We start from the raw sequence: 23,476 nt of genomic DNA on the forward strand, positions 1-23,476 counted from the left end.
GTTTGGTTCCTCCAGGGACTCCCAGAGGCAAAATCTTTGTATTCAGTCAGTTTTGTCTCCAAATTATTTAAGATTTTCATTGTTCCCTGTTGGCAGGTCATCCTGGTATTCAGGGTACAAGGAAATTGCTTCAAAGGAAATTCTGGTGGCCAACTCTCACCAGGGATGTGGAGACTTTTGTGAAATTTGTGATCCAGCAAAGACTCCTCAGATACGTCCCTCAGGAGAGTTGTGTCCATTGTCTATTCCCAATAGGCCCTGGACTCATATTTCTATGGATTTTATGACTGATCTGCCTCCATCTAAGGGAAAGACTGTTCTATAGATGGTGGTAGACAGGTTCAGTAAACAGTGTCATCTCAACTGAGAGCAAAGCATGTACACCTTCACTGCCCTGGACCACCAAGGACTGTAGCACTAACTCTTTTACTGTTCTAGATCAAATGTAACCTTACATCTTGCTCAGGGGTCATTTTCTGTACAAGTAGATTCATAAGGCTAGCGTCTTGTTAGTAAACCCAGAAATCTTGTTAGTAAACCCAGAAATATTTGTTGTTCACCACCATTCTACATAAATGACCTATCAACTCTAAAATTGTGTGGATGGCGCAATAAAGAAATTGTAGACACTAGGCACATTAGCAATTCATTTTATTTTCCTTAGTATGCACCAAATATATAATTTATAAGAAATGACAAGTAATTATCAATGTCTTTGATGCATAGAAAATATCTTCCTATAAAATGCAGTCACATAGCAAGCACCATGTGATATTGGCTCCGCCCTTATAACAGTGCTACGACAACCAATTATATTATTTAGAGACTGTCCTGATAGAGGTCACAGAGATAACAATGCATATAAACATTAAAAATCTAAACTGTAAGTTAACTGAAACTTGAATCAGTTTACATAAAGGGACACAACTAAACTTTGATTTGAAGCTAGAAGATTTTTCTCTCGACCACATTTCCGAATACAAGAGGTATAACTAAAAAAAAACTCTGAGCCCAGTTTTAAAGAGTAGCTTATGGTAGTTTATAATGCTTGTTGGTTATTTTGTGCTGCATTATTAGAATGTACACAAATTGTATGAATGTCAGTGATACTGCTGTGACCATGTGCACATTTTGTAAAGAATAAACTACAACATAAAATATATTAAGAAAATATTAAAAGTATCTAATCTAGAAACCTAAATGCAGTTTCCCTGTAACCAACCGTAACTATATTATGTCTCTATGACCTCTATCGCTTCCCCTTGCCCTTTTACCCCAAAAGTTCCCTCCCACAAATAAAAATAGAAAACAAAGCGCATATAAAACAAAACAGGTAGCAACATTAGAAAATAAAACACCAACCATACTGTAAAGGAAGATTTTGTAAAAAGCAGAAAGGACATGGACGTTGTGGGTGTTGCACATTTGTTATTGTATACCATGCCATTATCCTAAAGGAAAGTTCTTAGGTCAGACGAACAAAGGCACTTTGTGAATTATTGCTATGACAGTTTTTTAAATCAGTGCATTTACATAAAAAAAGGATAAGAGCCTGTCTCTCACTGGCAAGTTAGTAGGCCTCTTGCAAAGCCTATTGGGCTATGAATAAATTCTCAAGGCACTGAGACTTGAAAGGGACTTCCAGGAACATTCTGGTCACCCCACTTGACAATGAGGATGTAATCCCCTTTGTCTTTTACAGTGTAGGTCACATTGTACAATCGATTTCCCACGTGCTTCACATATACTTCCTCACATGGTGTCTTTGGCCCATGGACTCCTACCATCAGCATGTTGGTGCCTATGGAATAAAAAAAAAAAAATGAAGTCCATTGTAAATAAATCTAGTTTTAGTCATAAACTAAATGCATATACAATAAATGCATAAACAAATTATTCTCTCTCTCTCTCTGAGAGCATCATTGTTGCTTTTCCTCTCCTACAAGGTTTAGGTAGGAAGACCATGCAACACTGGGTACTCTGCTAGTAAGGAATAACATCCCCATCCCGAACCTCCGGGTAATCAGCTGTTATTGCTGATTGAAACTGTGACAGGTACATACATTATTCATTTTCCAACCAGATGTATTCAAGTTACATTTCGGCTCAAGCAAGAGCCTTTCTCAAGTCTTGAGACAGTCACTAGTTTAAAGGGGTTCTCCGGTGCTTACACATGTTATCCCCTATCCAAAGCATAGGGGATAAGATGCCTGATCGCGGGAGTCCCGCCGCTGGGTACCCCCGTGATCTTGCACGCGGCATCCCATTTGTAATCAGTCCCTGGAGCATGTTCACTCCGGGTCTGATTACCGGCGGCGTGTGACGTCACGCCTCCGCCCCCGTGTGACATCATGCTCCGCCCCTCAATGCAAGCCTACGGGAGGGAGCATGATAGCTGTCACGCCCCCTCCCGAAGGCTTACATTGAGGGGCGGAGCATAACGTCACATGGGGCAGAGGCGTGACGTCACACGCCGCCGGCCCGGTGGTCGCCCGTAATCAGACCCGGAGCGAACACGCTCCGGGGACTGATTACAAACGGGGTGCTGCGTGCAAGATCCCGGGAGTCCCCAGCGGCGGGACTCCCGCAATCAGGCATCTTATCCCCTATCCTTTGGATAGGGGATAAGATGTGTAAGCACCGGAGAACCCCTTTAAGCTGAAACATCATCTGAATACATGTGAATAACTGAATATGTTACTAGTGCAGTCATCTGTTTGCTGTTGCCTTTTCTATGGACTCCTGGGAAACATCTAATCAAACCTTGGTGAAAATGTTGCATACAGCCCATAATTTATGTGAAATGTCTATTTGTTTTCCCTTTCATTCTGTACATTAACAAATGAATACATGCAATTGTACATACATACTTTGTTATTACTAATTCTCACCTGCTTTGCTGCAATCTACCGTGAAGGTGTTCTTCTGCCCAACAAAGGCTTTTGAAAGACCGGGGCCTCTAGAGACTACTTTGGAAGCATCAGATGCAAATTTAGGCACTGCCATTCCATAGCCTCCTACAGAGGCAGAGGACTTTGTTACTGTCTCTACGAGCACCGTAGAGGTTTCATGCAGACTGTGCCCACCAGAGAGTCTTGCTCCTATTTAGAATATAAAGAAAAAATGTTGTGTAACATAAGAATAGAATGCTTAAAGGCATCAACAAGAATAGCATGCTTAGGTTTTGTTCTTAACTTACCTGTCACACGGGCCTTGAATGGACTTCCAACTATGTGTTGAGGTCCTCCATATTTGATTGTGATTAGATAATTTCCAGGAGCCATTGGTGTGTATGCTACTTTATAACCCTCAGGAGAATCTTGGCAATCTAACTTAACTTTTGAAGGCCCATCAATTGTTACAGATAGGGATCCAGACCCAGCATTCAAAGTATGTACTACAAATTCAGAAGGTCTTCCTGTATAAATAACACAACCCGAAAGACAAAGGTAGGATTAGTGTAGGGCAAGGCCAATTGTATCAATCCTAAAATTGTATCAATACTAATTAGAAATAATACTGTTGCATCACTAAAGCAATAAAATAATAACTAAATCAAAGTAAATATAACAAGTAATGGCTGCTAGGGTTGATCACTGTTCAACATAAATGAAACAATACAAAACAAAAAAATTCTATTAATTCTGCAAATCTTTTTGTGTACCACAAATGTTTTCATGATGCAATACTTTTTATATAGTATAACATCTCTTACCAGTGACTCCACCCTCAAGTCCAGGTCCATAGGCTGTAACCAGTCCAGGATCACCAGCCTGACTCTGCTCACCCACACGAATTTTGAAAGGACTTCCTGGGATATGGCGTCCATTGAACTTGACGTCAATTGAGTGAACTCCATTTTCGTGAGGAATGAAACGTATTGAGTATTTATCTACAAGTAAAATAAAAAAAATGATGGTTATAAAACACATAAGCTTTATACTTTATATCATACACCACATAAACTGTATAATAGATTATAGTTATCTCTTACCACTGTCCACTTCTGACACGTAGCATTCTTCTACAATACCAGATGGTGTGTGTACTTTAGCTTCTATTACACCACGAGCTCCATTTAACTGTACTGCAAAAGTGGCTGGTTGATTCACCTTCAATCCAGTCTCCTAGAATGATATATTAAAGATTTACTCAAGATACTGGGCAGTACTGAAACAGCTACAGCTCTATTACATAAACTGTTGTTATATATATTTATTCTTAAAGATTCTAAGTAATAATACTTTACCTGTAGGCTAGTGACAGTCAGTCTGCGTGCATCATCTGAACGAGAGGCTACTGGCACCACAAATGGGCTGTCAGGGATGTGCTCATCATTGAATTTAATGGACACTTCATAGTCACCTGGATTACAGATAGTATTACTTAAAAATTGGCATCTTTAATCACTACTAACTGAAGAAGTTAACATAAGTTCTACTGATTAATAGAATCTATGTAAAATGCATAAGCTTACCATCTTCCTGTACAATGTAGGACACTCCACAGGACCCATCCTTGCGATCTTCAAAAGAAATCTCTGCTTTACTGGGGCCTTCAACTGCAATGGACAGACCACCAGCCCCAGCCTCCCGAGTCCATATGCTGAACTCAGCTGTAGGATTAAATTACAGATATGCAGAAATATTTAGATATCACTTTAACAAAAAATGTCTGCCATATTTATATTAATTCTTTTATGACTACTCACTTGGGACTCCTGCAACTCCCTGCTCCAAGCCAGTGCCTCCTGCTCTTACTTTGTGGGCTCCTCCTTCACCCATCGGGCCCACTGTAAACTGGAAAGGACTTCCAGGGACATGTTGGCCTCTATACTTTACACTGACAGTGTGAGCTCCCATCTCTTGTGGAACAAAGCGCACACTGTATGTGCTGTCTTCTCCATCAATGATCTCTGCATCTGCTGTTTTTCCAGAAGGGCTGGTCACTTGAGCTGTCATATCCTGAGAACCTACTTCACCTGGAACAGATAGAGAGCATTACTTAGTAATGTATATTTACATAGATTTCATCTTTAGTTATTGGAATAAAGTGAATACAGTATTACACTGCAGACCCTACCTTCCTGTCGTGCAATGCTGCTGAATGATCCTAGACTCTCCCGGCCAAGAAAGTCTCCAAAAACATTGTGAAAGGGGTCACCTCCAACCTGTGTAGATTCCTCTACCCGCACTTCACGCTTTGTTTCACCTCCACGTGTCTTGCTGATCTCTGTGCGTTCTGTCCGTGTATATGTATGACTGCTGCGTGTGAATGTGCGTGTAAGGCGCTCTTGGGCTGATACCATTTGGAACCAGTTGCCTAAAACAAAAAAGGGAAAGACACAACATATGGTTTAAAGATCAGTTATAACAAAGGCTTACATAATACAGTTTTCAATACCATTGTACTAAATATCTTGGTAACACTTTGAGTTGTTCATAAGCTACACAATTTAATCGGGCTTCATACCTGGAATCTTGAGGTTGAGATCACATGTGCTACCAATACTGGCAATAGAGGGAGCTTGGCGTTTTCTAGTTATGCTCTCTTTCATACGTCCTTCACCTGTCACCTTCACCATGAAAGGACTTCCTATGGAATACATAGGGGTACATTGGAAGCATGGATTAGTGTTTGTGTGCGACATGGAGAATACATATAAAAAGTTTTAATATATCTAACCGAATGCATGAGTGAGCACATACTTCATGAACCATGTAAGTAAAATCTGTACATTACAAGACCATTATCATCAATGTTGTGTTTTACATACTGGGGAATATATCTTTAACCATTTCACACACTTTGACTCAGCCTAGATGTGATGTAAAATGACGAATTGTACTGCTACTCAAGTAAACAGAACTCTTTTAAAGTGTGTCACATGCATATATCTACACACCTGGTACATGTTTCTCTGCAAACTTGATGTTTATAATGTACGTTCCTGGCTCAGTAGGACAGTAAGACACTTTGCATGTTCCATCTTCCACATCCTCGCAGTTTATATCAACCTTGCTTGGGCCTTCAATAGACAATCCTAAACCTCCATATCCTAAAGAAAACAGAAAAAAATGTTATTCACAGAAAACAGCAAACGCATTGACATGTAGAAATATATTTGGAAAAATACTTGAGACTTACCTGCAGTTCTGGTGTCCACTATGAATTCAGACACCTCAAATGTAATGCCTTCTAGCAGTCCCTTTCCTGACACTTTCACTTTGCTTGCATCAGCAATCTCTGACTGTCCAACCATGATCTTGAATGGGCTGTTAGTGACGTGTTTTCCATTCTTCTTCACACTGACCACATGCTCTCCCACCTCTTTGGGAGTGAAGGAGATTCCTGCAGTTCATGATACATAATTTATCAACATTTAGTATATAGAAGGGTTGTAGTGAAGCAGGTATGTACCTATGTAAAGCTGCATTCATTTTCTTACCAATATGTCTGTTAGGGAGTCTCTTTAGAAGACATGGCTCCTCATTCCCAGATGGAGCTCTGATGCTGGCAGTTAATAGGCTTAGATCTGTCTCTGTGATCTTGAGGGACACATCGGTTGAGGTTCCCACATTGAGTTGGGAAGTTCTCATGGAGTCATCGCCTATTGGGATATAAATAATATCATGTTTTACAAAATATATTGGTCTGTACAAAAAACAGATGTATACATGTAACACCTATCATGTGTTCTAACGAATCACAAAGAGGTTCTATAATATAACTTCTAAGACAATTACACACACTGAACACTAGAGGCTGCCAATGATCAATGACGTTTTACAATCTAAATGAGTCCACAGGACAAGCCTTCCAAAGCATTTCATTAAAATTACCTGTGATTTTGGCTGTAAATGGACTGCCTGAAATGTGCTTGTCATCAAAGCGCACAATGATGTTGTAGTCTCCAGGAGCAGTAGGCAGGTAGGATACTGTGCATGTACCATCTTTATTGTCCTTGCATGTGATTTCTGCCTTTGATGGACCTTCCACAGCCAGTGACAAGCCACCTGAGATAGGACAAAAAATTGAGATATTTGGTTCTTTAGTCTAATACTAAAACATGTAAAATCACATATAAATTTATATACATAAAAACAATGAGCTCAAGGGAAAATGGTAATTTTAAAGAACTGTTTGTGGTGTTGCCTACCTTCTCCAGCATCCTTTGTAACAATAGTAAATGTGGCGGGCTTGTTTACCATTCCATGGCTAAGCCCTGGTCCATATGCACTCACATGTCGGCTGTTAATAGCATCTACATAAAACTGCAGTGGACTCCCTAAAAATAAAGGTATAGTAACATGAATGTAACGCTTTAAACCTGGTAAGTAAAACAGCTTAGAAACATTACAGGCCCAAGCACAGGAAGACAAAATGATTCTGGGGGACCAGCCTGTCTCTACACAGAGTAAGCCTACACTCACTTTTTATTTCTTCATATATAGTGACCCCTCGACCTACGATGGCCCCGGCATACGATAATTTCAACATGTGATGGCCTCTCAGAGGCCATCGCATGTTGAAGGCAGCATCAACATGCGATGCTTTTGTATATCGGGGCCATCGCATAAACGGCTATCCGGCAGCGCAGACTGCTTCAGCTGCCACCGGATAGCCGTTTACGGTGCCCTGTGTGGTCTGCTGACGATCACTTACCTTTCCTCTTCAGGATCCCCTGCATTGCCGGCGCTCTCCATCGGCGTCATCACGTCGCTGCACGTGCCGTTCCGTCATCCAATAGGAGCGGCATGCGTAGCGACGTGATGGCGGCGACGGAGAGCGAGGATGCATGGGAAGCAGAGGGCTTGCTGGAGCGAGTGGTTGTAGACCACTGTCCTATACTTTACATTGCACGGATCCCTCAACATGCGATGGTTTTAACAAATGATGGTCCGTTTGGAATGGATTACCATCGTATGTTGAAGGACCACTGTACTTTGTTGTTATTAACTGATTCCAAAATCAGGTCTAAACGGGATTGTCTTCTGCAGGACCTTTGAGACCTGTTGTCACTATAGAACCTAGGCCCATTGCCATATTCATAAAGGTTTGGTTGTATTTTTTTTTTTTACTTAAATGTACTAGCCTAAATATTCCACCATACACATCAGTTCCACATTTATTTCTTCTAATCTACATATTTAATCATATGAGTTACCTGGAATGTGATTTCCATCATATTTTATGTCCATTTCATGCAATCCCTTCTCCACTGGAGCATATTTCACAGTAACAGTGCCATCTTTGTTGTCAGTGATATTGGGTCTAGCGGTCCTGCCAGATGGCATGCGAACCTCACCTAGATAATGGATAAAGAGAATGTTCACCTTTTATACAGTTTAGTTACATTACTAATCAAGCAATTATCCTGATTTATAACATGTTATACAGTCCAGAGCTGCATTCATAATTCTAATTGTTTATTAAAAGCTTGTGGACATGGTAGCCGGAGTTCATACAGATGATTAGTTATAGTGGGTTTTCCTACAACAAATTCCTGTGAAATGTTTGGTGTAGAGACTACAGTTTGCAAAATGCAAATCACCAGAGAGAAGTCTTTAAACATGAATTGTTTTATGTTGTTCATTACATCCATTACCTAGTTATGTAGTGTTGTAGAACATTTAAAAATATTTCCCCAGATTTATCAAGCTGTGTGAGAGAAAAAGTGGAGAGATTTTTCCACAGCAGCCAATCACAGCTCAGCTTTCACTTTACCAGAGCTTGTTACCTGAGCTGTGATTGGTCGCTGTGGAAAAATCTCTCCACTTTTTCTCTAACACAGTTTGATAAATCTGGGCCAACGGCCCATATTTATCAAACTGTGTTAGAGAAAAAGTGGAGAGATTTTTCCACAGCAGCCAATCACAGCTCAGCTTTCACTTTACCAGAGCTTGTTACCTGAGCTGTGATTGGTCGCTGTGGAAAAATCTCTCCACTTTTTCTCTAACACAGTTTGATAAATCTGGGCCAACGGCCCAGATTTATCAAACTGTGTGAGAGAAAAAGTGGAGAGATTTTTCCACAGCAGCCAATCACAGCTCAGCTTTCACTTTACCAGAGCTTGTTACCTGAGCTGTGATTGGTCGCTGTGGAAAAATCTCTCCACTTTTTCTCAAACTGTGTGAGAGAAAAAGTGGAGAGATTTTTCCACAGCAGCCAATCACAGCTCAGCTTTCACTTTACCAGAGCTTGTTACCTGAGCTGTGATTGGTCGCTGTGGAAAAATCTCTCCACTTTTTCTCAAACTGTGTGAGAGAAAAAGTGGAGAGATTTTTCCACAGCAGCCAATCACAGCTCAGCTTTCACTTTACCAGAGCTTGTTACCTGAGCTGTGATTGGTCGCTGTGGAAAAATCTCTCCACTTTTTCTCAAACTGTGTGAGAGAAAAAGTGGAGAGATTTTTCCACAGCAGCCAATCACAGCTCAGCTTTCACTTTACCAGAGCTTGTTACCTGAGCTGTGATTGGTCGCTGTGGAAAAATCTCTCCACTTTTTCTCAAACTGTGTGAGAGAAAAAGTGGAGAGATTTTTCCACAGCAGCCAATCACAGCTCAGCTTTCACTTTACCAGAGCTTGTTACCTGAGCTGTGATTGGCCGCTGTGGAAAAATCTCTCCACTTTTTCTCAAACTGTGTGAGAGAAAAAGTGGAGAGATTTTTCCACAGCAGCCAATCACAGCTCAGCTTTCACTTTACCAGAGCTTGTTACCTGAGCTGTGATTGGTCGCTGTGGAAAAATCTCTCCACTTTTTCTCTAACACAGTTTGATAAATCTGGGCCATAATCTCAACCAATATATACATAAATACAGTTTATACTATCTGATACTATTGTTATAATATAGGGTCATTCTTGTCATATTCAAAGGTAGGTTGCCTAGAAGTGGGTTATACCCAATTTTTTCAGTTGTATGTAGGTATACAGTTTATATAAAGTGATAACATAACTGAAACAACACAAGTTCTGGAGTGGTGATTGGACTAATGTACCTGTAATCTCTCCTTTCTGCACAGTGAATGGAATCACTAAATTGAATGGCCTGAGCATGGTGTCCAAATTATCAACAGGAACAACAGGTTCTTCAGTAGCCTGTAAAGTAAAGCAGGGCCATAAGTAGTCTAAGCACTCAAAAAATTACCAGCATCAAGAAAAAGTGTGAAAATTGTGAAACATGATAAAGAAACAAAAAAGACAATTACAAGCAAGATAAAGAAAATCTTATGCGATGTCTATCAGGAGGCAAAGGAAAGATAAAGGTGGATATAAGAAAATATAATTATATGGTCCACAAAACAAATGTGAAACTAAAAGCGAAAATCCATCCAAATATGATCTTTGGACAGAGGAAATAAACAAGTGAATAGATCAAAGTTGGGGAGTCTGTAAGATCAGACCTTGATCAAGTTACAAAACTAGAGAGCATCCAAAACCTTTTGCTTCAGTTCAGAGGTTTCTGTTATTGTAATTCTCAAATGCAGACTTTAGATAGCAGAGTTCTATATACTCCACCAGGAGTCAGTGTTTAACTTATTATTAACAGATTATTAGTTTCCCCATAACTTAACACTGTTGCTTGTATAGAATTTGGCTGGTTCTGTTACCTTGACGGCATGTGATCCATACTTAAAGACGTACTCCAGGGGTTAAGACATCTTATCCCCTATCCAAAGGGGGCGGAGCCATCACGTCACTATGCTCCGTCCCCGTGATCGCTAGTAGTCAGACCCGGAGCGAGCATGCTTCCGGGGGCTGATTCTATTGGGGTGCGGCGTGGAAGACCACAGGGGGTCCCCAGCGGTGGGACCCCCGCGATCAGGCATCATATCCCCTATCCTTTGGATCGGGGATAAGATGTCTTAGCGCCGGAGTACCCCTTTAAAACCAGTTATTCTAGACTTAACTATTACCCAATGTTCCTTCACTTCTTCAAATGTACAATTTATAATTTTTCACATCCCTAATGAATAAAGTGGACAGCCTAGACAACCCCTTTAAGACTAAGGCCTCGTCCACACTGCGAACATTACACCCACGGAATTCTGTTTGCAGCAGAGTTTTTCAATAGAATTCTGCTGCTCTGTTCAGTCTGTGGATTCACCGCAGCAGAATTATGCCTGTGGAAAGTACATCCACACAAAGAATGAACATGATCATTCTTTGAGTAGAATTCCGCTGGGACTGTATTGCCATCTATAGAGACGGCAATGTCCGCACAGTCCAACCTGCAAGTGGACATTCAGCCAGGGGCTCTGCAGCCATGATTGACAGGCGGAGAAGCCTTAAGACCTGGCAGCGTGTGACGTAGAGACCTCTCTGCCTGTCGATCATGGCTACTGAGCGCGATTACAGGAAAAGAGCCAGGACTAGTTCTGCCCTGCCCCATGCCCCTAGGACTTCTTGGTGTTTAGTGGTATATTTTGCATGCTGGATCATAAGTCCTATTTTCAGGCACTTACACCACTTGGTTCATACTACAAGGAGATGGTAGGAAACAGAATTATTTATCTTCTACACACTGGCCATAGTTGTATAACCCCAATGCTGATGACAGCTTCCCTTTAAAGGGGTACTCCACTGGAAAACTTTTTTCTCTTTAAATCAACTGGTGCCAGAAAGTAAAATTACTTGAAAATCTTAATCCTTCCAGTACTTATCAGCTGCTAAATTACTTCTATTAAAAATCATTATCCTTCCAGTACTTATCAGCTGCTGTTATGATACACAGGAAGTTCTTTTCTTTTTTAATTTCCTTTCAGCCTGACCACAATGCTCTCTGCTGACACCTCTGTCCATTTTAGGAACTGTTCAGAGTAAGAGCAAAACCCCATAGAAAACCTCTCCTGCTCTGAACAGTTCCTAAAATGAACTGAGGTGTCAGCAGAGAGCACTGTGGTCAGGCAGAAAGGAAATTCTAATGCAAAAGAACTTCCTGTGGATCATAACAGCAGCTGATAAGTACTGGAAGGATTAAGATTTTTTAATAAAAGTAATTTACAAATCGGTTTAACCTTCTGGCTCCAGTTGATTTAAGAAAAATGTTTTCCAGTGGTGTACCCCTTTAAATTCATAGTTATACCATATAAATGTACTGTACATAGCTAGCACAGGATAGAATGCAAAAAAGTATAAGCAGTATATAGGAAAGTAATAAATAGATATTAGAATTCTAAACAGATAGGGATAGAGCAATGGAGCTAGGAGTTCTCTATTATACCCAGTGAGTTGGATAGCCAGGTAGGTGTGCAGCATAGGGCTGATGTAACTGCACAGTGTCACATGGCTCTTCTATGATTGGGATGGTATCACAAGCCTGGCAGGAGGAAGGGAAGGGAATAATTAAATTATGTTAAGGGAACAAGTTAAATTGGGAATGTTACACATGGACCATTTCTCACCACTTGTTGGAAACCTACCACCACATGGAAGGGACTGTTGGGAATGTGTTCTCCACCAAACCGAATGGTGATGATGTATTTCCCTGGTTCTGGTGCTGTGTAGTAAATGTCAAAAGTACCATCCTGGTTTTCCACCACATCGACGTCAAGTTCTGCCCCATCTGGTGTAGACACCTTACAGGTAACTTTTCCCTTTCCTGCAGCTTTGGCATCTACTGTGATGACTGTCTCCTCTCCAATTTGAATGGTGGGTCCTAGGCAGGCTCCTGAACAACCCAGGTAACAATATTAATTTCTAGATACAGTAGTGGCAAGTCACATATAAAAGCACATTTGTACCAATACATTAAAATAAAATCATCCAATTAAAGGGGTACTCCAGTGGAAAACATTTTCTTTTAAATAAACTGATGCCGGAAAGTTAAACAGATTTGTAAATTACTTCTATTTAAAAATCTTAAGCCTTCCAGTACTTATCAGCTGCTGTATGCTCCACAGGAAGTTCTTTTCTTTTTGAATTTATTTTCTGTCTGACCACTAGTGTTGAGCGGCATAGGCCATATTCGAATTCGCGAATATTCACGAATATATGGACGAATATTCGTCATATATTCGCGAATATTCGCATATTCGTTATATTCTCGTTTTAATTTCGCATATGCGAAAATACGCGTATGCGAAAATTAACATATGTGAAAATTCGCATGTGCGAAAATCCGCCTAGGCTAATTTTCGCATATGCGAATTTTCGCGCGCCAGTCTCACACAGTAGTATTACAGCCTTCTTTACACCACACAAGCTGGAAGCAGAGAGGGGTGATCACTGTGATGTGTACTGTGAAGAAAAAAAAACAAAAAAAAAACGAATATTCATAATTACGAATATATAGCGCTATATTCGCGAAATTCGCGAATTCGCGAATATGCGATATTCGCGAATAATATTCGAATTGCGAATATTCGCGAGCAACACTACTGACCACAATGCTCTCTGCTGACACCTCTGTCTGTGTCAGGAACTGTCCAGAGCAGGATAGTTTTTCTATGGGGATTTGCTCCTGCTCTTGACAGTTCCTGACATGGACAAAGGTGTCAGCAGAGAGCACTGTGGTCAGACAGAAAATACATTCAAAAAGAAAAGAACTTCCTCTGTAGTACACAGCAGCTGATAAGTACTGGAAGGATTAAGATTTTTAATTAGAAGTTATTTACAAATCTGTTTAACTTTCTGGCACCAGTTGATATACATTAAAAAAAATAGTTTTACACCTGAGTACCCCTTTAATAATAAATCAGGCAGATTTTTGTTAAAGCAGTACATAAAAAACTTACCTAACCCATGTCCTCCAATGGACACTAAAAGAGAAAAAAAAATGTATTTAAGTAAAGGAATACATGTTTAATAATATATTCTATATTACATATTTACATTATATCTTCAATCAATTAACATTTATTAATTCACCATCGCTTTAATGCCAATATGCAGTATATCACAATATTGTTTAGAGATTGTCATCTTTTATATTGGAGCTCACCTGTCACTAAGCACTTGCTGGCATCACCAGTGGGTACTGCATGAATACGGAAAGGAGAGTAGGGAATTTCATCTCCACCGTACTTAATGGTAATAGTATATCTTCCCGCCATGTCTGGCACATAAGACACTGTGTAGGTACCATCACCATTACCCCGAATATTTGCTTTCTTTGGCTTTCCTTCAGGGTCCTGTGTAAAAGCAAAAAAGCCATTGTTATATATATATATATATATATATATATATATATATATATACGGTATATATATATATATATATATACCGTATATATATATATATATATATATATACATACATACATACATATACAATCAAATCTTGTGAACATACTTCTACTGAAAAAAACTAAAGTCTGTCAATTTTTGTCTTCGACGGATAGAAACCAATCAAAGCTCAGCTTTCGAGTCTCAAAATGAGCTGTGATTGGCTGCTGTCTAAGACAGATTTAAGACAAATTGTTACATCTGGTAACTTGCTACATTATGCACATAAATACATCATGAAACATAAGATGCTACTATATGGCAATATTAAAGGGGAACTCCAGAACATACAAATTGTCGCCCACACTGCCGGCAGTAAAAAAATAAAGCTGTACATACCTTCCTCCGCTCCCCCTGGGGCCTCCGGTAACCGGCTCCGGTCTCTGCCGTGATCCTCTTCCCGGTTGCCGGTGGTCGGAGAGTGTTACTGCGCTCAGCCAATCACCAGCCACAGCAAAGTCCGACTCGGCCGGCGATAGGCTGAGCGGCAGTGTGACGTTTTCGGCCCCGGCCGCAGGTGCCGGTGTAGTGAAGAATTTTGTGTCCTGAAGCGTTTTCACTGCCGCTTAACCTATCGCCGGCCGAGTCTGACTTTGCTGCGGCTGGTGATTGGCTGAGCGCAGTATGATTCATCCGACCTCCAGCAACCAGGAAGTGGATCGCGGCGGAGACCGGAGCCGGTTACCGGAGGCCCCGGGGGAGCGGAGGAAGGTATGTACATCTTTATTTTTTTTACTGCCGGCAGTATGGGCGACAATTTTTATATTCCGGAGTTCTCCTTTAATTCCAACTCTTAAACTTCCTTGCAGTTTTATTGAACGAGTTCTACATTTCCATTTCAATCCAAGTACCATTTGTGGTTGCTACCTCTTTCTATACTACTAACAGCAACTCTTCAACTTAATCATATCTGCAGAATATCATGTATCCAGAGTTGTGTGACTCACTAATGCCTGTGTGAATATTTCTCTCCTGCCAGATGGTGACTGTTATCTGAGGATTAATTCTTGTATTGACTGAGCTCCAACCTTCTCCATTACATGCCCACCTATTTAATTCAGCCACCAATAGAGTATATGTCTGAGAGTAACGGGAGTGGACACTTTTCATTTAACATTTGGTAAAGTGTAAATATGACTTGTTTTCAAATACAAAAGAGGTTGAAAAGCAGATCACATCAGGCACATCTTGCATCTTATAGTGAAAAATAATAATAGTGAAGCAAATATAAAGAGAATAACAGATACAATTATAACACACCCTATTAGCTAGCTCCCTCAAATATATACATATAATAAAAGCATAATACAGTTGACAGATTTTCTTTTGTTTTGATTTAACTTTCCCTATTTTTATTACTAAGTATTTTTTATTATTTTACTTTGTAATTTAGACTGAAGTTTGAAGAATTTCCCCTTGCTTCCACTAGGTGGAGATTTACTGTCACTTCTCAGCAGTGCCGAAATATGAATGAGCTCATTCTAACGGGATGTACAAATCTCCCAGCTGCTCAAGAAGCCCTCAAAGGGGTTACTTGTTTTTATAAATATACCATATGGACAGGGATTGTGTTCTTAGATAAGCAGTATTTCTGTTAACTATTTTATGGCAGTGACAAAGGTAAAAGAAATAGTGGATAGAAAAGTGTCAGAATTATGGATCAACAGCCACATGCTTTATATACTTTATATACTTTTACTGTACTAACTGTCAATATAGTAATAGGTTGATTACATAAGTATATACTGTATTTTTCGCCGTATAAGACGCACTTTTTCTACCCCAAAACTGGGGGGGGGGGGAAGTTGGTGCGTCTTATACGGAAAATACCTGTCCTATTGCGGTGGTCCCTGCGGCCATCGACGGCCGGGACCCGCGGCTGATACAGGACATCACCGATCGCGGTGGTGCCCTGTATTAACCCTTCAGATGCGGCGATCAAAGCTGACCGCTGCATCTGAAGCGTAAATAACACTAACCCGGCTGTTCAGTCGGGCTGTTCGGGACCGCTGCAGTGAAATCGCAGCGTCCCGAACAGCTTACAGGACACCGGGAGGGACCTTACCTGCCTCCTCGGTGTCTGCTCCCTGCTGGGATCCCCTGCATGGCCGGCGCTCTCCTTCGTCGTCATCACGCCGTCATGCGTAGCGGCGTGATGGTGTAGCAACGTGAGAGCGAGGATACCGGGCAGCAGAGATGTTCTGGAGTGACGGGGACACCCCGGGGACGCTGCAACAGCGATGGAGGGCGACATCCAGGGCAGCGGTGATGAGCGGTGACGGTTCCAGAGCGGCGGTGACACGTGAGTACTACCTCCTATACCAGTGGTCTTCAACCTGCGGACCTCCAGATGTTGCAAAACTCCAACTCCCAGCATGCTGGGAGTTATAGTTTTGCAACATCTGAAGGTCCGCAGGTTGAAGATCACTGTCCTATACTTTACATTGTATTTCAGAATCTTTATTTTCTAGATTTTTATCCTATAAAATTAGGTGCGTCTTATATGCCGGAGCGTCTTATATGACGAAAAATACGGTATGCTGCAGTAAACCAGTTTAATTTACATGAAGCATTATGCGTTATACTCACCAGAATTTGAACAGTCAGTAGTCCCTCGCCCGCATCACGAGCATCAATGGTAAACTCAACAGGCAAGCTGGCTGGAATACCTGCTGTGTTGAGACCTGGACCACTGGCACGTACTTTGCTGGCATCATGAGTAGGCAGCACCTTGATCTTGAAGGGGCTACATAAAAATAAATCAGAATCTCAGAATCTGTGGACACATTGTGATAAGGCTTTTAATGTTCTTAGGTAACCACCTTACCTTCGTGGCACTTCCTGGTCCGCATATTTTACAGATACTGTATATGGGCCATCTGTGGCAGGAGTATAGTTGACCGTGTGAGTTCCATCCCCATTATCTCGTACATCAACTGGTTCTGCCAAACCTATACAATTCAACACAAGATAGGAAATGGATATTTTACATAGAAACAGTCTCTTTCTTAATAATAAGCTTTTCCTTTTATCGCTCATAGGTACCTGATGGTCCATGTACCAACACTTCTAGAGGTGCCAGTCCAGCCTTGCTGCAATCTACAGTAAAGGTCTGGGGAACATGTGCTCTAACACCAGCTCCTAACCCAGGTCCTGAACATTTCACTTTGCTGGGGTCCACCACCTCCTTTACTGGCACACGGAAAGGACTTCCTGCAGAAGATAAGAACTTTGTAATTAGACTATAGTTCATACTTGGCTCTCTCATATAGTAGAACAAGAAAATGACATTTAATTTACCTGGTATTGGTCGCCCACCGAAGGTGATATTGACATCGTACTCTCCTGGTGTGAAAGGGATATATTCCACACTACAACTGCCATCTTTATTGTCTTTGCATGACATCTTTGCTTCAGAAGGACCTTCGATTGCAAGTCCAAGACCACCAGTGCCAGCACCCCTGTAGTAAGACAATCACATTTCTGTAATCTGGAAGGTCATTTTTGCATTTCATAGAGAAAGTTTATTCATCGTGTTAAGAAATGAAAGATAAGCCTCTTATTTGCTGGATCCCATAGCAACATCTATTTCTAAGAACTATGAGCACTATTCCCATGTTTGTACAATATTTTGGATATCTGTTCCTCAGTTTTTCATAGTCTCAAAATCTGTCTTGTTATGTGCTACTGTCACAAATACATGATAAGACTTGTACCTGTGTAAGGAGCACATTTTCTGGACAGGTTTTTAGTTCCAGAATGTAAGCAGTTAAAGGGGTACTCCGGCGCTAAGATATCTTATCCCCTATCCAAAGGATAGGGGATAAGATGCCTGATCGCGGGGGTCCCGCCGCTGGGGATCTTCCACGCCGCACCCCATTAGAATCAGCCCCCGGAGCGTGCTCGCTCCAGGTCTGATTACTAGCGATCACGTGGAAGGAGCATAGTGACGTCACGCCTCCGCCTCCGTGTGACATCACGCTCCTCCCCCTCAATGCAAGCCTATGGAGGGGGCGTGGATAGGGGATAAGATGTCTTAGCGCCGGAGTACCCCTTTAATGTTTCTGTTCAATTACTTCAAGCTGATATCTGGAAAACTGTAAAGTAGGGCTCTTTATTCTATCTGAATGTATATAATGTCCGCACCTTGTTTCTACAGTGAAGCGATTAGACTTGTTGAGAAGTCCACCTTCTAGCCCAGGACCATATGCTCTCACACGTGATGGATCGCAGCCTTCGGTTACAGGGACTCGGAATGGGCTCTTAGGCACTGGAACCTCGTCGTATAGTACCTCTACTAAATGAATGCCTGTGGATTTAGAAGAGAAAGGTGAAAAAACATCTACTGAAGAGAAAAAATCACATAAGCTATAAAGTTTTTTGCATGTTTAATGGTATGATCAAAAAGCATAGTAAGTTAAATTAAACCTTTATGTCAGTGACAGCTGCAGGGTATGTTTGCAAGTCAGTTGCAGAAAATTTGCAGTGTTTCTATAGAAAAACAAACCTTTGTATTTAAAATCATTTGTAGATCTGCTGCAGAAAATCAGCAGCAGATCTACAGTGTGTGAACATATCCTTACAGTCAGTCAGCAACCAAATTAATTTTGACCATTACATTTTATGATGATGATTCAGGGCTGTATTTGCCACTCGTAATGTGTACAGTACAAGTGCCTAATGCAGCCACAAGCTGTAAATATGGCCATGCAGTGATTTCTTGCAATAAATTGTTTATACTTGCTTCTTACCATCCTCAAAAGCTGTGTACTGTACAAGATATGTGCCATCCCCATTATCAGAAATAAAGCTTTCAGAGACAGCACCAGAAGGGCTGATTATGCGGGTGGTCACATGACTTCCACCAGTCTTTGTCAATGAGCGAGCATCCACAGTAAACTCTGTAGTGACCTCACGTAAGACGCCTGACGGAGGAAAATAAGTACTATTACATTTTCTCTAATAGTGCTTACGGATACAATAATACATGTTAACACATTTAAACCTGTTTAAAACCTGATTTATAGCCTTAAAGGGTTACTCCGCTACCTAGCATCTGTAACATTGAGTTCCGAACACTGTGTGCGGGCTTCTGTGTTCACGCCCGCCATCAGTGGCCGTAGCGCCCCCTTCCCATAGACTTTCATCGAGGGGGTAGGCTGTGACATCACGAGGGGGCGGACGTGAACACGGAAGCCCGCACACAGCGTTCGGAACTCAATGTTCTGGACGCTGGGGAGCAGAGTAACACTTTAAAACTTCAGAGTTAAAATCTTTCAGTGATACTTGCTGCTTTAGTAGACACTGCATGCTAATATAATGTAGGGGCAGCTAACTGTCCCACTGCATTATGGAAGGTCACGTAAGCTGTTAGGGATCTGTCTGGTGAAAAACTCACTGGCTGTTTCCAACGATGACCAGCCAGTTCTATTGGACATGAAAAAAACAAATAATAAACAAGTTATTCTTACCTACTCCAGTCCACTGTAACTGCTGTTCTACCTACTGCTGTTTCCCCGTTGCCCACTGTTTCTGCTGGCTTCTAGGACAGGAAGTCAAACCAGGACCTGTTCGCTCAGCCAGTCACTAATCACAGAGGTGTCTTGCTTAGGCCAGTGATTGGCTGAGCAGGCAGAGCCTGCTTCAACACCATGACAAAAAGCTAACAGAAACAGCAGCAGGAGATCAGAAGTGTGTGGAATGGAAACTTTGGTGGACTGAAGTAGGTAAGTATGACTTGCTTGTTATATATTTTTCATGCCCAGCAACATCTTTTATTTTCGTTGGAATACTCCATTAAGTTTCAAGGCATCTTAATTCTTAAACTATACCAACTTCCTCCATGTAGTACTACTTAATTTTTTTTAAATCTACATAGATCTACTGGTAAATCTGCAATTTCAAACTACTATTTAATAAAGTGCAGCAGTGATAGTGCTAATCTATACATATATTTAATTTGACTCTATACATTTTCATCAAACATACAACATATATTTTAACAGTTTACTCAGCATACTCACCTCTGGGCTCTACCCCTGGACCATAGACCTTCACTCCACTAGTGTCCACAGCTGGTTCCACATTAACCTGGACTGGGAATTTTGGAACTGCATGTCCACCGTATTTGATCGTGATGGTGTAAGCTCCAGGGCATGATGGGATGTATGTAATACTGTAGGTACCATCACTGTTATTTTGAATAAGAACCTCAGCTTTAGCCCCTGAATCTGACAGGATCTCAATGGTGAGCTCAGCATCACCAGCTTTGGAGCAATCCACAGTAAAGGTGGCTACCTCACCAGCCTTTCCCCTTTCTAAGCCAGGTCCACTTGCGGTCACTTTGCTGGGATCAAACACTGGCCTAATGTCAGCTTTGAATGGTGAACCAGGGATATGGGCATCTGCAAACAAGATGTTTATAGAATATTCTCCTGGTTCAGTAGGGAGGTATGAAACTGAACAAGAGCCATCTCCATTATCCTGGCATTCAATCTTGGCTTCACATGGTCCTTCTACTGTCAGACCAAGACCTCCTGTACCAGCTCCTTTGGTGTCAATGGCAAATGGAGCAGGCTTGCCCACAAACCCACCTTTCAGCCCTGGTCCATAGGCACGAACCTAGATTAAAAAAAGTAAAATATATAGTATGTAGCTATCCATGTAAAATCTTAATACAACATCCAGGTTGAGCTGCTTAGTAAAGGAGATGCCTTTATTCCATTATAGGCTTTTTTTAATGTAAGATCTTACTCTTGGTACTATTATGTTCTCTATTTCCTTAAGTTGCAGTACATTTTGTAATTTCCTTTAACCAATAATACATGATGTCTTACATATGCTAGGAAAGGAATTACAGGATTCAGGCACAAACTAAATAAATGAACAAATAACTACAGTATGTCTGCCAAGATCTAAACCCACATTTCTCTACACACTGCATTAATGAAACAGTCACATCTGGGTAGAAACAGTAACTATGAAATAGATATGATACCGATACAAGAACCTTTATGTAAGTGAATCAAGATTCTCTGCCAAACAGGAACATTTATGGTAAGGTAATAATAATGCACTGAACTTTCCCAGTACATCCTTACTATATGGTTTTCCCAGATGTCAGGATTTATATATAGTATATGTAGTATTCAGTAAAAGAAGGTGTGGGAGAGGAAGATTATACTTGCTCTGTGTTACATAATGATCATTTAATCCAATGACCTTTGAAGCACACATACTTTACATCTTTAGTATACCATTGTCATGGGACAGTTCCTTTACGTTGCCTGGTCTAATCTGACACTTATTTATCTTAAGATGATCTGTCAAAAATTCATCCAGCAGTAATAATATATAGGAAATGTAGTAAAAGGATATGTTTGGGGTATACATTCTCCACCCCGGAATATGAGGTTTCTCCAGGGGCTGTTTGCATATCTTAACCAAGGGTTTATTTAAACATAGCTATGTCTCCCCTGCTTTCCTGCCTGCTCCGGCCTGACACTCACCCTGCATCTTGCACACACAACAATGAGAAACATATGGCTTAAAACCATGCATGTGCCAGGAATGAAAAAAGAGAGCAGAAGAGAAGAATAGAGACCAAACATGAATGATGTAGGTAGAGCAGCGAGGTGAAAAATATTATGAAGTCAGAGCAATAACAGTGAATGAAGAAAAACGCAATTTAAAATATATAAGTTAGCATGACATATAAAGTTAAGATACATTGATAAAAAAAAAAACATACACAGTTCTATTACCTTAGAAGGATCAGGAGGCATTACTGCCTCCACTGAAAATGGGCTTCCTGGCACAGGATGGCCATCGTAGCTAATATCCACCTTGTATGGTCCCTCCTCAGGAGGCATATATTTTACAGTGTGAATTTCACTGGTAACGCCAGTCTCCACCTTGCAGGGAATTGGACGACGTGATGGAGATGTGATCTTAACATCTACCTTTCCCTGACCGCCAGCTCCACTAGTATTAATGGAGAATTCTTGATCCTTTCCAACATCCACTTCTGTAGAATTGGAAGTAAAAAATGATATTAAACTAAAAGAAAAGTTGGGGAGTGAGCATACATATTTAAGTGCACAAATTTGTTTTATACTTATTATTATTAAGATGTGTACAATATACTAAAGGAACTTCATTTTATAAAGCTGTTACTCACTATTGTTAAGTCCTTGCACTTTAACCTTGCCAAGATCAAGAGGTGGAGCCACGTTGACAATAAAGGGACTTTTAGGGATGGGATCCCCTCCATATGTTACTGAGATGCTTATATTACCCTGTTAAAACAAAAGAACATGAGTGCATGTGCTTTCACATGTATGCAATAGATACATTTCCATGTACTACCAGCTACCTTTAGAAGTAACTACCATCCGCTAAACAATGTGCATTGACAGTGTATGAGTGGCCAACAGTGTACATGAATGATCATAGACTATAAAGGGTAAGCATACCTGTTGCACAGCTGTATACTTCACAGTGTATGAGTAGTCATGGTTGTCAATAATTTCAAAGTCTTGAACTACTTCGCTCTTTAAGGTCCCAGTAAACTGGACATCCAGCTTGGCCTTTCCAGCACCCTTGGTGTACACAGTGAAATGAGTGGGCTTACCAACTTCCACCCCTGTATGTAAAAAAGAGTTTTTTTGAGGAACATTATCTTTTGCAACATAGCATGATATGCCTGGCACAAAACATCATAAAGTAAGCAACAAGGTACTATATCTGGTAAATGCAACAATAAACAGATCTTTATATCTGTGTACACAGAAGCATCATTTTTGTTCTGATTTTAATAAAGGGGTATTCCCCTCTCATAAAGTGGTTTTCCACTAATACCCCCAATAATCATTAGCATGAAAAGCCCAGATTGCTGATTCAGCATTGCTTTCCTTCATTGTTTCTTCCAGCACAGCGGCATTCCCTTCCACCCATCTGTGCATGGAAGTGGAGCTAGCTCTTTCATGTGAATGACACTGTGTTGGGAAAGACTGTAAAGATGCCCTTCTTTAGGCATTTTAGGATAATCAATAACAAAATGTAGTCACTGTACTTTTTAGTATCACTAATCCTTTCTATACACCAGCTGCCTAATAACTGATGATATCTCTCACCTGTGCGGCTGAGCCCTGGACCTTCTGCTTTTACTTTGTTGGCATCATGTGATGGGTCTACCTTGACTCGGAAGGGGCTTATAGGTATTTCCTGTAGAAGAAAAAGGTATTGGGA

At 40.9% G+C, this 23,476-nt stretch overlaps 1 protein-coding gene across 3 annotated transcripts in view; it reads right to left on the minus strand.

Moving 5' to 3' along the window:
- Window positions 1–634: 634 nt before the first annotated feature.
- Window positions 635–23,476, minus strand: part of FLNC (filamin C) — a 77,340-nt gene continuing 54,498 nt past the window's right edge. For 2 of the 3 annotated variants that reach the window (XM_056573116.1, XM_056573118.1), the window contains exons 17-48: window positions 23,362–23,452; window positions 22,702–22,871; window positions 22,407–22,524; window positions 21,991–22,253; window positions 20,251–20,848; window positions 18,979–19,152; window positions 18,374–18,536; window positions 17,528–17,688; window positions 17,273–17,440; window positions 17,055–17,178; window positions 16,817–16,973; window positions 13,945–14,134; window positions 13,739–13,762; window positions 12,425–12,672; window positions 12,226–12,321; window positions 10,001–10,100; window positions 8,168–8,308; window positions 7,160–7,288; window positions 6,843–7,016; window positions 6,449–6,610; window positions 6,148–6,351; window positions 5,906–6,058; window positions 5,473–5,595; window positions 5,083–5,322; window positions 4,712–4,981; window positions 4,478–4,615; window positions 4,250–4,365; window positions 3,995–4,127; window positions 3,716–3,892; window positions 3,200–3,418; window positions 2,892–3,101; window positions 635–1,801 (exon numbers count right to left, since the gene is read on the minus strand). In XM_056573116.1, coding sequence (XP_056429091.1) covers window positions 1,614–1,801; window positions 2,892–3,101; window positions 3,200–3,418; window positions 3,716–3,892; window positions 3,995–4,127; window positions 4,250–4,365; window positions 4,478–4,615; window positions 4,712–4,981; window positions 5,083–5,322; window positions 5,473–5,595; window positions 5,906–6,058; window positions 6,148–6,351; window positions 6,449–6,610; window positions 6,843–7,016; window positions 7,160–7,288; window positions 8,168–8,308; window positions 10,001–10,100; window positions 12,226–12,321; window positions 12,425–12,672; window positions 13,739–13,762; window positions 13,945–14,134; window positions 16,817–16,973; window positions 17,055–17,178; window positions 17,273–17,440; window positions 17,528–17,688; window positions 18,374–18,536; window positions 18,979–19,152; window positions 20,251–20,848; window positions 21,991–22,253; window positions 22,407–22,524; window positions 22,702–22,871; window positions 23,362–23,452 — 5,622 coding nt within the window. In that variant the 3' untranslated portion in view covers window positions 635–1,613. The remainder of the gene's footprint in view (window positions 1,802–2,891; window positions 3,102–3,199; window positions 3,419–3,715; window positions 3,893–3,994; window positions 4,128–4,249; window positions 4,366–4,477; window positions 4,616–4,711; window positions 4,982–5,082; window positions 5,323–5,472; window positions 5,596–5,905; window positions 6,059–6,147; window positions 6,352–6,448; window positions 6,611–6,842; window positions 7,017–7,159; window positions 7,289–8,167; window positions 8,309–10,000; window positions 10,101–12,225; window positions 12,322–12,424; window positions 12,673–13,738; window positions 13,763–13,944; window positions 14,135–16,816; window positions 16,974–17,054; window positions 17,179–17,272; window positions 17,441–17,527; window positions 17,689–18,373; window positions 18,537–18,978; window positions 19,153–20,250; window positions 20,849–21,990; window positions 22,254–22,406; window positions 22,525–22,701; window positions 22,872–23,361; window positions 23,453–23,476) is intronic. The other variant, XM_056573117.1, reaches the window with a different exon arrangement.

This window comes from Hyla sarda, chromosome 4, assembly GCF_029499605.1.
Source record: "Hyla sarda isolate aHylSar1 chromosome 4, aHylSar1.hap1, whole genome shotgun sequence".
Lineage (NCBI taxonomy): Eukaryota > Metazoa > Chordata > Amphibia > Anura > Hylidae > Hyla > Hyla sarda.